Source organism: Anolis carolinensis, chromosome 4 (assembly GCF_035594765.1).
Source record: "Anolis carolinensis isolate JA03-04 chromosome 4, rAnoCar3.1.pri, whole genome shotgun sequence".
Classification (NCBI taxonomy): Eukaryota; Metazoa; Chordata; class Lepidosauria; order Squamata; family Dactyloidae; genus Anolis; species Anolis carolinensis.
The window spans coordinates 180,826,810-180,838,823 of NC_085844.1; the positions used below are offsets into that span (position 1 = coordinate 180,826,810).

A 12,014-nucleotide genomic window follows, 5' to 3' on the forward strand; every position below is an offset into this window, starting at 1 on the left:
CAGGGAGGAAGCAGCCAGGCTTTGAGGCTGCAAGGCCATTACATGCTAATCAAGGTGACTAATCACAGCATGCATACCTGCCGCACCAAGACAATTCATTGTATTCCAGTTCACCAAAGTAGAATTCCCTTAGGAAGAAAAAAAGCTAGGCTTTGAGGCTGCAAGGCTATTCACTGCTATTCCACTTAAGCCACAGCAATGCATGGCCGGGCAAAGCTAGTAATGTATAAATATATAGCCTCCCTACTTAGCAGATTTTCACCTATTGCGGGTGGGCCTGGAACCTAACCCCCGCGATAAGTGAGGGAACACTGTATTGGCAAATATTAAATACAATAAAAACTACGCCAAGAAAAAATAATCCACCCCACCATTATGCAAAACAAACCACATCTACAGCAGATTAACAAGAATTAAATAACAACATAACATAATAATATACGATTCTGCAGCTTGCACTGGAAAGAAATAGCCAGAATCTAAACAAAGCAAAATAAGGTAAATATATATGGTAGTTCACCCATAAGATGTAGGTTTCTCTTGGAACTGACATAAATAATTCTTACAAGAAACTTTTTGCATCACCTGTAGCCTTTCTGGAAAGCCATTTATGCCTCATATGGCCTGGATTTTAGTTTAGAAAAATAAGAAGAATTAAAAGCAAGGACACAGAGGTCAATTTCTGGTGGGGCAGAGGGTGGGCTGAAATACATAATGCTGTAAACTGCTATTCTTGTGGAGAAGAGGAATCACCAAGGCCTTTATTGCTTTGACCAGAGAAGTAGCCTCATTTGAAATTTGTTTCAATTGAAATGCATTAATTACAAAAACATATTTGGTTGTGACAGCTAGTGAGGATAAGAAGATTCCAATGTTAATAACATAAACAAAAACCACTAGATTCTCAGAAGTCTGAAACAACTTGAAGGCACACAACAACAACAATCCTAATTAATTAACTTGACTATTTCATCAGCCAAAAGCAGGCCCACACATGGAAATACACACGACCGACCCCTCTGATAGACATGCTACTATTTTGCACTTTATCTCTTTTCCTACCCCATCCTATCCCAAACTCTCCCAGACAACTCTGCTACACTTTGTCCAGACACTTTATTAAATGGTCTTGTAACTATGCACTTTTTAACTTGACCCCCTCCATTCTATCCATTGGTAGTGAAGTTGTTTTTATTACCTTATCTTTTATTTGGTTATTATGGTTTATATTATATAATTGTGTTTGAATGTGTTTATTTTACTTGATTGTTGTACTGATTTTGTTTTACTAATAGTTTACATGTTTTAACTTGTTATACCTTGTTCTTCTTTTGGGTTTGGCCCCATGTTAGCTGCCCTGATCTTAAATACTTAATCTTAAATACTGTTTAAATACTTAAATACTTAATCTTAAATACTGTTAAGTTTATGTGGTTTGAATTGTTCTTCATTTTAAATACTGCATTGTTCTTTTTCTTTTTTTTTTGCACTATAGGTAAAATATGTGCAGTGTGTATAAAATTTTGTTCGTGTTTTTTTCAAACTGTAACCTATCTCCCCAACAGTGTGAGGGACTATGAACTGGCTCTCTGCTTTAAAAGTTTGAGGCCCACTGCTCTACTTTGTAGGCTCCATTTTGTCAATAAAATACTTGCTATGGGAATATCACAATTGAAAACAATTTATAATTTTGCTCTTTCCTTTCCTTTTAGCACAACAAGCATGCCTTCATACATCAGGACAACAAATAGCTATATTCCAGTTAACCCATCCATTTGGTTTTCAAACCAGCCGGAGCAGCAGCCACATCCAGACCTTGCATTCCGCCATCAACTGAAAAGCTCAGCTATTGGCAGTGTCATAGCATCACCCTTAACTATTTCTATCTGTGTGACAGTGGCTTCTTTTCTGCTGGATCTACTGAATCTCTCTTGACAAAGCAAGAATTCTTAAGTGCAATATCCGGAAAAGAGAAGGACAGTCTTCCATCTGATAGTATTTGTTCCTAATGAATAGTTTCACCTAGGCCTTCCAAGACAAGGAGCAATAAGCACCTCAAACTGGTATACATCTCTCTTTTGCCCAGATATTATTTTGAAACTCTAAAGCTTTATTTTATACACTGACTTAACATCTTCTTTTTGTAGAAGGATCTTTATTTCCCATACTGCTATGGGGGGTTTGTAATATATATATATATTTATATAAATATATATATAAAAGAAAAAATTGTGTATTTATTCAATCGATAAACTTATTTTTGTCATTGCAAAATGTTATCCTTGTTCAAAAGTAGCTGCAAAGTTGCAAATTGCATTCTCAATCATTGCTAGATTCTTAATAAACATTAATATTAGCAGAATTATTATTAAGATGGCATAATATTGAGACCATTCAAACTTTGAATTTTCTCCTGAGTCATATTTTCAAGGGCTTCTTAAATCAGCTGATGTAGCATAAAACAAAGATCATTTCAACTTTCCATTTACATTTCTAGTTCCCACATCAACAGGAAAAGAGGAAATTGACAAGATTTTCACCTCTGGAGCAGGATTCATGTTCAACAATGAGGTCTACTTTAGATAGATGAGTCGGAGGACTGTGATACGATGATGCTGAGCTATATCACTTGTTGACAAATTATCCTTCCAGTATACATCTGAAATTCTCTGAATGTGAAAATCATATGCCTGATGTGTAATAAGAAATAATTATAAGGAGGTCTGTTTTTCCCCATTTCTATGGAGTTACCACATACTGCCTCATTGATTAAAATTTCCCTGTGTAATTATAAGAGCTAAAAACCTATTTCCTTGAAAGTTAAAATTAAAGCTATGATTCCAAAAGAAAGCAGAGTATGGTCGATCCTATCACTGCTGCAGTGAGCCAGAGGTTCATATGCTCTTTTGATGCTCCATCTCTCCTTAAACATGTCTGTTCAGAAAAATCATATTTTTCTCTTGCACATAACCAACAAACAATGGTTTACTATGTTCAAGACTTCAACCAGCCAAGTATTTTTCCAGTCAATCCAGGTATAGAAGGTAAACATAAACCAGGACATGCATAAACATTATTCCTACAGCCAAGTTTGGTGTTACAAATGAACTGAGCCTATATAAAAGTGTGAAACCTATGGTTCCTAATTTTGCACTATATAATAAGTTGAAAAGTTTCTTATATAATTCCTGCTCCCCAAGTTTATTTATCCTAATGCAACCAGGACATTTCAGCAGCAATATCATCTGTTTATTTGTATGTCACATTATAATAACTGAAACTGTTGCAAAATAAATCATTGCACCACTTAAAGACCATTTGCTAACAATTACACTGAATATCCCCAACTTTTTCATAAACAGTCCCATCATCTCTCATTAACCATATACTAAGGCTTAAAAAGAGAGAAATGATCCAGTTAGAATCAGACAATGTATTTTGGCAGAAATTCATCTTATCTAATAATAAAATAATAAAACTTTATTTATACCCCGCCACCATCTCCCCGCGGGAACTCGGGCAGCTTACATGGGGCAGAGGCCCAAACAACATAGGACAAAATATAGGCAACATAATACAAATCACACTATAAAAAGATAAAACAGTAATACAATATATCAATTAAAACAAAAATACAGGATAAAAAATTGCATTTAAAACACATAAATGGTAAAATCGTAATAAATACAGGATAGATTATTAAAAACGCTCTGGGGCTGATTAATTAATGACTGTATCTATAAAGGCCTGCCGAAACATCCAAGTCTTCAGTTGTTTCTTGAAGGAAGGTAGAGAGGGAGCCAACCTAATCTCCCTGGGGAGGGAGTTCCAGAGTCTGGGAGCCACGGCCAAGAAGGCCCTCTCTCGTCCCCACCAAACGCAGTGGTGAGGAGGGTGGAAGTGAGAGAAGGGCCTCCCCGGAAGATCTCAGTGATCGGGTGGGTTCATAGGGGACTACGCGGTCATGAAGATAGGCAGGTCCCGAACCATTTAGAGCTTTATAGGTAATAACCTGCACCTTATATTGGGCCCAGAATATAATCGGCAACCAGTGGAGCTGCTTGAACAAGGGGGTTAACCGCTCCCTATAAGCAGCTTCAGTTAGTAATCTGGCTGCCGACCGTTGTACCAACTGCAATTTCCGGACCGTCTTCAAGGGAAGCTCCACGTAGAGTGTGTTACAGTAATCCATCCTTGAGGGTAACCAGAGCGTGGACCACCATGGCCAAGTCAGACTTCACGAGGTATGGTCGCAGTTGGCGCACTAGCTTTAGCTGTGCAAAGGCCCTCCCGGCCACCGCTGACACCTGAGCATCAAGTGACAGCGATAAGTCCAGGAGGACCCCCAAGCTGCGGACCTGCGCCTTCAGGGGGAGTGCGACCCCGTCAAGCACAGGTAGCCACCCTATGCCCCAATTAGCCTTACAACTGGCCTGGAGGACCTCTGTCTTGTCAAGATTGAGCTTCATCTTGTTGGCCCTCATCCAACCCATTACAGTGGCCAGGCACTGGTCTAGGATCCGAGGGGCTTCCTTGGAAGTAGGTGGAAAGGAGTAGTGGAGTTGAGTGTCATCTGCGTAGAGACCAAAGCCGTCTCAGTGCCATGACCAGGCCTGAAGCCAGACTGGAATGGGTCAAGATAATCGGTGGCATTCAAGAATCCCCGGAGTTGAGAGGCCACCATTCGCTCCAAAACTGAAACTGAAGATAATCTTAAAAGCAATTCCTAAATGGAACAATTATTTCCCCAAGCCAAATAAAGTAGGCCAGACACACAGAAGGAAACAAGTCTGTAAGCATCTACACATACAAAGGCATATTTTGTATACAGATTGCCTCAGTGGAATGCCTTCACAATGTACAAAATGTCTGAAAAACCCATAGTTTTATTGCATTTTTGCATACACATCCTCCAATTTGTAGCTCACATAGTTTTGACGAGTGGTTGCTGGTGATTCCCATGTCAGTTAGGCAATAAATCCATCCCAGGTTTTAATCTATACTTTTAAATGACTAAACCTATTCTGGAGATAGGATTCAACACTTTGAATCATTTTGTAAAAGTTCAGACTCAAAGAGCAGAGCAGGTTTACCATGGCACTGAAATGGAAACCACTAGCAGTTCCAACAACATGGATGGTCTGTTGCAGGAGTCAAATTGGGTCTGAATGCAATTCCTGTCTCCTTCCCCAAAGGAACAGCATTCTCTGATAGTACATATGCTAAAGTTTAGTGACCTTGCCACACAGCCATCAGAATTGCCCCACATTGTCGGGGGTGTTGGAAACCTGGTGCCTCATGCCTGCATTACCGGGCTCCAGTTAAGGCTGATCCCATGGGGAGAAGCATCAATTGCATGGCTTCTTCCCATGGCCTCCCTAGTTACCACAGCAGCGGCATACACCACCTCCGCCCTGCTTCACCCATGGATCCCTGCCTGCATCATTTGATGGGAGCTGGCAGGCTCTATGGGTGATGTAGGGCAGAGCTGGCATATGCTGCCGAAATTCTGCCCTTGTAATGAGGTCGCAAATCTTGGAATATTTTTTTAAAAAAATAGTACTCCTTTTTTCTGATCGTCCAACATCCCATTATCAGAAATAATTTACTGGATTGTTACTAACATTTTGTTATTACTGTTATTATTGTGTTAAAGCAGTGGTTCTCAACCTGTGGGTCCTCAGGTGTTTTGGCTTACAACTCCCAGAAATCCCAGCCATTTTACCAGCTGTTAGGATTTCTGGAAGTTGAAAGCCAAATCATCTGGCGACACACAGGTTGAGAACCACTGTGTTAAGGAGAGAAAAACAGGAAGACCATCTGGTTCCCTCCCATTATTGATCATCACAATTTTGAATTGACTAGCTTGCCCTGACTCATCTTTCAATCTACATTGATATGGAACAACAGACCATGTGGCTGCCATATGAATTACACAGAGATGTTTTTGGCAAGCACACAGAAGGATTTCGTCACTCATTAACTCTTCCTTCCCCAACTCCTTTTTTCCCCAAGCAATTTTTCTAAATCACAGAGCTGAGCCAGTCTTAGTTGCACCCACACTGTAGAATTAATGTAGTTCTCTACCATGGCTCAATTCTATGAAATCATGGGAGTTGGAGTTTTACAAAGTCTTTAGCCTTCTTTGCGAAATAGTGCCGGTGCTTCACAAAACTATAATCTGCCTCCCCTGTATTCATGGGTTTTCCACATTTGTGGGGATGCTGTCCCTCTAACTTCTGTGAATGTGGAAGGCTGAATGTATCTTCTTTTCTCCCACTTCCTCTTTGAACAATATCCCAAAAGAAGAATCACACGAATAGCCACTATATGGCCTTTTCTTCTAACCTTTTACCATTGCTTAGAGTTAGATTGAGTAGCTGCATACCTAACAATTAACAATTGGCAGAAATATTGTCAAATTACACTGAAAAGTAGTTTGTTATTGCCCTAGCAAAATGAGGTCTCTTTCTTTGCTGCAAGAAAAGAAGTAGCTAGCAAAACATCTTATTGCAAGTAATACATTACTTCCAACTCTGCTGCTGACCTTGTATTCACCAGAACTTGTGTACATAAGGTGTGTCCAGTCACAATTCCTGTTGATTCTTCGTGCCAGCTCTGCTAGGTTTCCCTTGCTGTGATCAATGAACATATTACTTAGAAGAAAAATGAACTACATCTTGCCACAAATATAGTGGCAAAATATTTTACTTGATGAAAAATAAATGCTTTTAAAGTGTTTGCATAGAAAATATTTTTGTGCTTAGAACAATATTTACTGCACAGAAAACAATTTGCAGTTTTCTGAGCAGGAAATTTGTTTTCTACATTGTGATGATGATGATGATGATGATATAATTTATTACCCTCCTCTCCCTTTGGCAACATAATTAAAACAAGGGATAAAACAATAATAAAAGACATAAAACAAAATACATAGAGTAAAATACAAGTTAAACTCCATTGTACCAAAAAACTTGTTCTCCACTGATGGAACTGCAAATAATCTTGGGAAATTGTGTAGTTTTAAATGAGCACCAACCCCCAGAGTCAGACATGACTGGACTTAACATCAGGGGAAACCTTTACCTTTACCTTACAGCAATGCCATTGGAAAAATAAATTTGACACAAATTTATTGGTTAGCTACCATTGATCAATAGGGTTGACCACCTGTTGGTAGATGAGTTGTAGTTTTGGCCTCTGCTGGAACCCCATGGGATGACAGGGTGTCCTTTGTCACCAGGGCTGCAGAAGGGTCTCTCCCCTGCACCAGGTAGAATCCTCATTCCACCCACACTCCCCAATAGGAGATCCTTAGCCAGTATCTTTGATCCAGGACTGATGTCAACCATCCTTCCAGTTGTGCTAAACGTATGAACACAAGCACATATATAAGAATGCAACAGCTTCTGGAAATTGAAGTCCAAAATATCTTGGAGTACTGAAGAAGGAAAACCGCTGTTACAGAATAAAATGCAGGATTATTCTACTTTTCAGATACATCCATGTTTCCAATATGTGAGCCTCATAACAAGCATTATATAATATGCATGTTCCATGGCAAAGCAAACATCTCAAATATTCCTTAGGCCAAACTACATTTTGTAAAAAATATACAAAACAATGCCTGAAATACTCATGGAAAAGTCCTATATTTTCAGTTTGTCTTGTTTTTTTGTAGATCTGGAAGATTGATTGTGCATTTGAAGAAGGGCTGAATAATATTCAGAATAACCTTATAGTAAAACAGAGTAGCCTTATAGTAATCACTGTTGTTGAACTTAGGAGTCTAAAATCATGCCAGTCCCAGTGTTCTTTCTATCTTAGAAAGACTTGGTGAATGACAGAAAATTATATTAGGACCTGCCTCTCAGGATAATGCAGCAATTTCTCTCTGAGAGTAAAACCTATCTTTTAACTGTTTTCCCTGTTTTTCTGTACCTCCTGAACCTGAGTGGGAGAAGCAATTAAAGAAAAATCTTCATTAGAAACAAAGAAAGACCAAAAAGTTTTAATCAGTTGTCTTTATAATATACCATTCCAGTGGTTTTCTAATGAAAAACTTGAAAATAGATTGTTGGCTTGCCGGTTTTCCAGTTCACAATGCCATTGCATTCATGCGACATGTATCTCATAAACTGTAGTATCTGGAAAACATATAGCCAGCCAGTATATAATGCAATTTAAAAGTTTAAAAGATTAATCAGAAGGTTGTATCTTTTGCCAGCCAAGTGTCTCAAGTACAATTGGTGCAGAAATCTCCCTTTAATAGCTTCTGCACTGGCCTTAATTTTAGATATTACAACCACATTGCACTTTGTAAACATTCCCCCAGATGTTTTTAAACAGATGTTTTGGATTAGGACCATTTTTAATTTAAAAAAAAACTAAAATAACTCTTCAATGTCTACCAAGGTACAATTGAGGGTGAAAGGGCAACATTTATGAACAACATTTGAAGAATGTTACTGTTCTTTAAAAAGATCCCCTATACTAGAGATGGAAATAATATTCGTAATCATTTGTTCCCAGGTTGAAAAATAGATTTCCAAACAGCTTGTAGCCCCCGGTGGCACAGCAGGTTAAACCATTGAGCTGCTGAACTTGCTGACCGAAAGGTCAGCAGTTTGAATCTAGGGAACGGGGTGAGCTCCCACTGTTAGCCTCAGCTTCTGCCAACATAGCAGTTTGAAATCATGCAAATGTGAGTAGCTCAATAGGTACCATTCTGGCAGGAAGGTAACAGCACTCCATGCAGTCATGCTGACCACATGACCTTGGAGGTGTCTACAGACAACACCGACTCTTCAGCTTTGAAATGGAGACGAACACCAACCCCCAGAGTCAGACACTACTAGACTTAATGTCAGGAGAAAACCTTTACCTACCTAAACAGCTGGGAAACCCTGTCACAAAAAATAAGAGACCAGCAAGAATTTAGTATACCTCCCACCCACCTCAGTATTTGATTCTGTGAAAAAATCCATTTTGCGATATTCAGCTAAGACGAGATACTGTGAAGGACTTTTTTTTTTCTCCCACTGCAAAGAGATGATAATGGAAATGTACTCTCCTCACATGAAATAGAAATAGAGTTACATCTTTATCCTATACCGAGTCCCCGCTAGCCGCCCCGAGTCCCCGCTGGGGAGATGGTGGCGGGGTATAAATAAAGTTTTATTATTATTATTATTATTATTATTATTATTATTATTATTATTACATATCTACTGAGAAGCAAGTCCACAGCTTGGGAAAGCCATTGACTACAGCTTCCAGTGACCCTCAGCCAGAATGGTTACTGGGCATACTGGTTTTTAAGCAAATTCCACTGAATTCCATGGACCATATCCCCAATAAGCATGCATTTACTTCCATACACTTGGGAAAAAGATGAAAGGAGAAAGGCATGCCCAGCTTTAACAACACTTCCTTAAAAGGAATGGTCAGATCAGTTAGCACTAAAACATTGTACCAAAGTTTGTGCACAGAAGTAGCAACATAGTAGTGTGCTGAATGTAAAGACCCTTTAAAACAAGAATGATATATAAAATATATGGGCCACTGCAGCACTTTTGCAATCCAAAAATGTGACTTCTGTATTTGCATATGCTTGCTGCTCTTGCAGAACTTGGGTGTGGAGTAGTGTGGCATCTAAGACAATGCACACCCTTGCAAATGTTATTGGATTGCAACTATACTCTGTCTCGCTAGTATCACTAGTAATGAGGACTGGATGAGAGTTGCATTCCAACAACATCTTAGCCATGAATTATCCAACTTTTGTCTAATACAGAGTTTCTCAAACTGCTCCCCCAGATGGTCTGGACTTCGGCTCCCACAATTCCTAACAGCTGGTAAGATGACTGGGATTTTTGGGAGTCGAAGTCCAAAACATTTGGAGGAGCACAGTTTGAGAAATACCATTAGTATGGCTTCAAAAGAGTTAACTTTTTAGAGATATGCTGTTTAAAAATCCACATCTTCTTTAACTCTCTAGCTCCTTTGTGTATGTGTGTGTATATATGTATGTGTATATGAGTGTGTATATGTGTGAGTGTTTAGCTGCTATTATTAATGTTTTTGATAAATATAATGAATGATGACAAAATGAGAACTGAAAAATTCACTTTGGGTCCATTTGTCCAGTGTGATAGTGTAGAAATACCTTTTGACAGTGCAAAATAGAACCTAATAACTATGTTTTAAAATGTAATTTAGTCAACTGTGATTCTTCTACATAGTATTTAGTTTGTAATCCTCATTTATCATTCTCAAAAATAAATCTCAGTTGTCAACTCAAGAAACTATTGTTTCACCTACTTTTAAAAAAAGGGAAACTATAAAGGCAAATCAAAAGGATTTCTTTTAAAATTGATTTAATAAGTATCTGCCAAGTTTTGGTAGCAGAACCCTTGAGGATAACAACATTCCTGGATGCTCAATTCTCATATACAATGGTATAGTAAAATGACAGGCTTTATATAAAATGGCAAAACCAAGGTTTGCTTTTTGGATTTATTAAAAAAAACAATTTTCAAGGCATGGATGATAGAATCTGTGGATACAGAGGACTCACAGTATGGGCCCCCAGATTGAAATAGTTCTTTCACATGTATTATAAAGAAAATCATGATATGTAAATGCAGCATGCTTTTTGTCAACTAAACCAAAGACTAGCCTGGATTAAATTTCATATTTCTCAGACAATCTATAGTGAATGGCAGAATTGTAAACAAATTTCTGCTAAGATTTTTGAATTGCTCCATTAAAAATGATTCTACAATGCCAGTGCCTGGAAAAAAAAAACAATCTGTCTACCTCTTTTTGCTCATCTTGCCAGTTAGTTACTTAAACATGTTAATCTCAAGTACCTTGGTTGTTGGAGAACCAACAGTTTTCCTCTTCTTCTGCAAAAGGCACATTTTCAGTGACAGGCACATGGATTCTAAAACAAATTGACATCTCATTGAAAACATTCCTAGGAATAACACACAATACCTACATTTCTTTTCAATGTTTTCACACTTTCCGTTTGTTGATTTTTCAAGCTTAAAAGGTAAGGCATACTCAGAATATCTTATACCTATCTTATATCTGTTATATTGCTGAAGCAACAGAGTAACATTTCACAAGCTGTCCTTGATGTGAAGAGGTCTGTTAGTACAGTAAGGTAATTCTCACTTGAGATAAGTCTCACTTTTTTCTGTGCCGGAAAAGACCAAAGTAAGATACCATATATTCAAAAACTCTGCTGCGACCATTCTCTGTTCAAGTGCCCCTTTCTTAGCTTGCAACTAAAGCAATTTCAAACGAAGTCTTTGACATGCATTGTGATGTTGGCTTCCACCTTTAATTTTTTTTACATCATACTCCCTTTCCAGTGTTGGATTATCTCTACCAATTTCTTAAACTAATGTGTTTAAGATTGTGTATTTTATAATATTAGGCTGCAATTTCTTCCCAGATGTTTTTATTATCCCACTGAAATCTAACAGTATATTTTAACCAGCTGTCAACTACATTCTGTTTGTTTGTTGGGGAGGAATGTATTGAGGTGATTTTCTTATCTTTTTCTACCCATATATTTTTTTAATTTATGGGGTTAATGATAAAACTAGATGTTTTTAACATTATTTGATCAAAATATTTTTGTAATGTAATATATAAATAAAATGGTTATGAATTTATAGCACAAGTTTGCATATTGGGCTTCTCTGTATTTTCACATTTTAATGTATATTTTATTTGAACCCTTTTTCTTTCTATCAACCACCACTGAGTAAGTACATCCAGGAACACCAACTATGGAAATTGATTAAACTTGCTATGATTCTAATTGTATTTAGTCCAGCCTATAGTGGTTATTAACAAGTCTATCTAAATAAAATCTTTTGTAAAAGATCTTTAGCATGAACAGAACAAGCTGCTGTTTTTTGTTCACAAATAGAAGAAATTGGAAGCAGGATTCAAATCACAGTCAACAAAACACATGGAGAGTCTTTCTTCAG

At 37.8% G+C, this 12,014-nt stretch overlaps 1 protein-coding gene across 1 annotated transcript in view; it reads left to right on the top strand.

Moving 5' to 3' along the window:
- Positions 1-11,701, top strand: part of trabd2b (TraB domain containing 2B) — a 424,563-nt gene extending 412,862 nt beyond the window's left edge. Inside the window, exon 7 of the mRNA XM_008116345.3 lies at positions 1,713-11,701. Within this exon, the coding sequence (XP_008114552.1) occupies positions 1,713-1,935 (223 nt within the window). The 3' untranslated portion in view covers positions 1,936-11,701. The remainder of the gene's footprint in view (positions 1-1,712) is intronic.
- Positions 11,702-12,014: the final 313 nt, after the last annotated feature.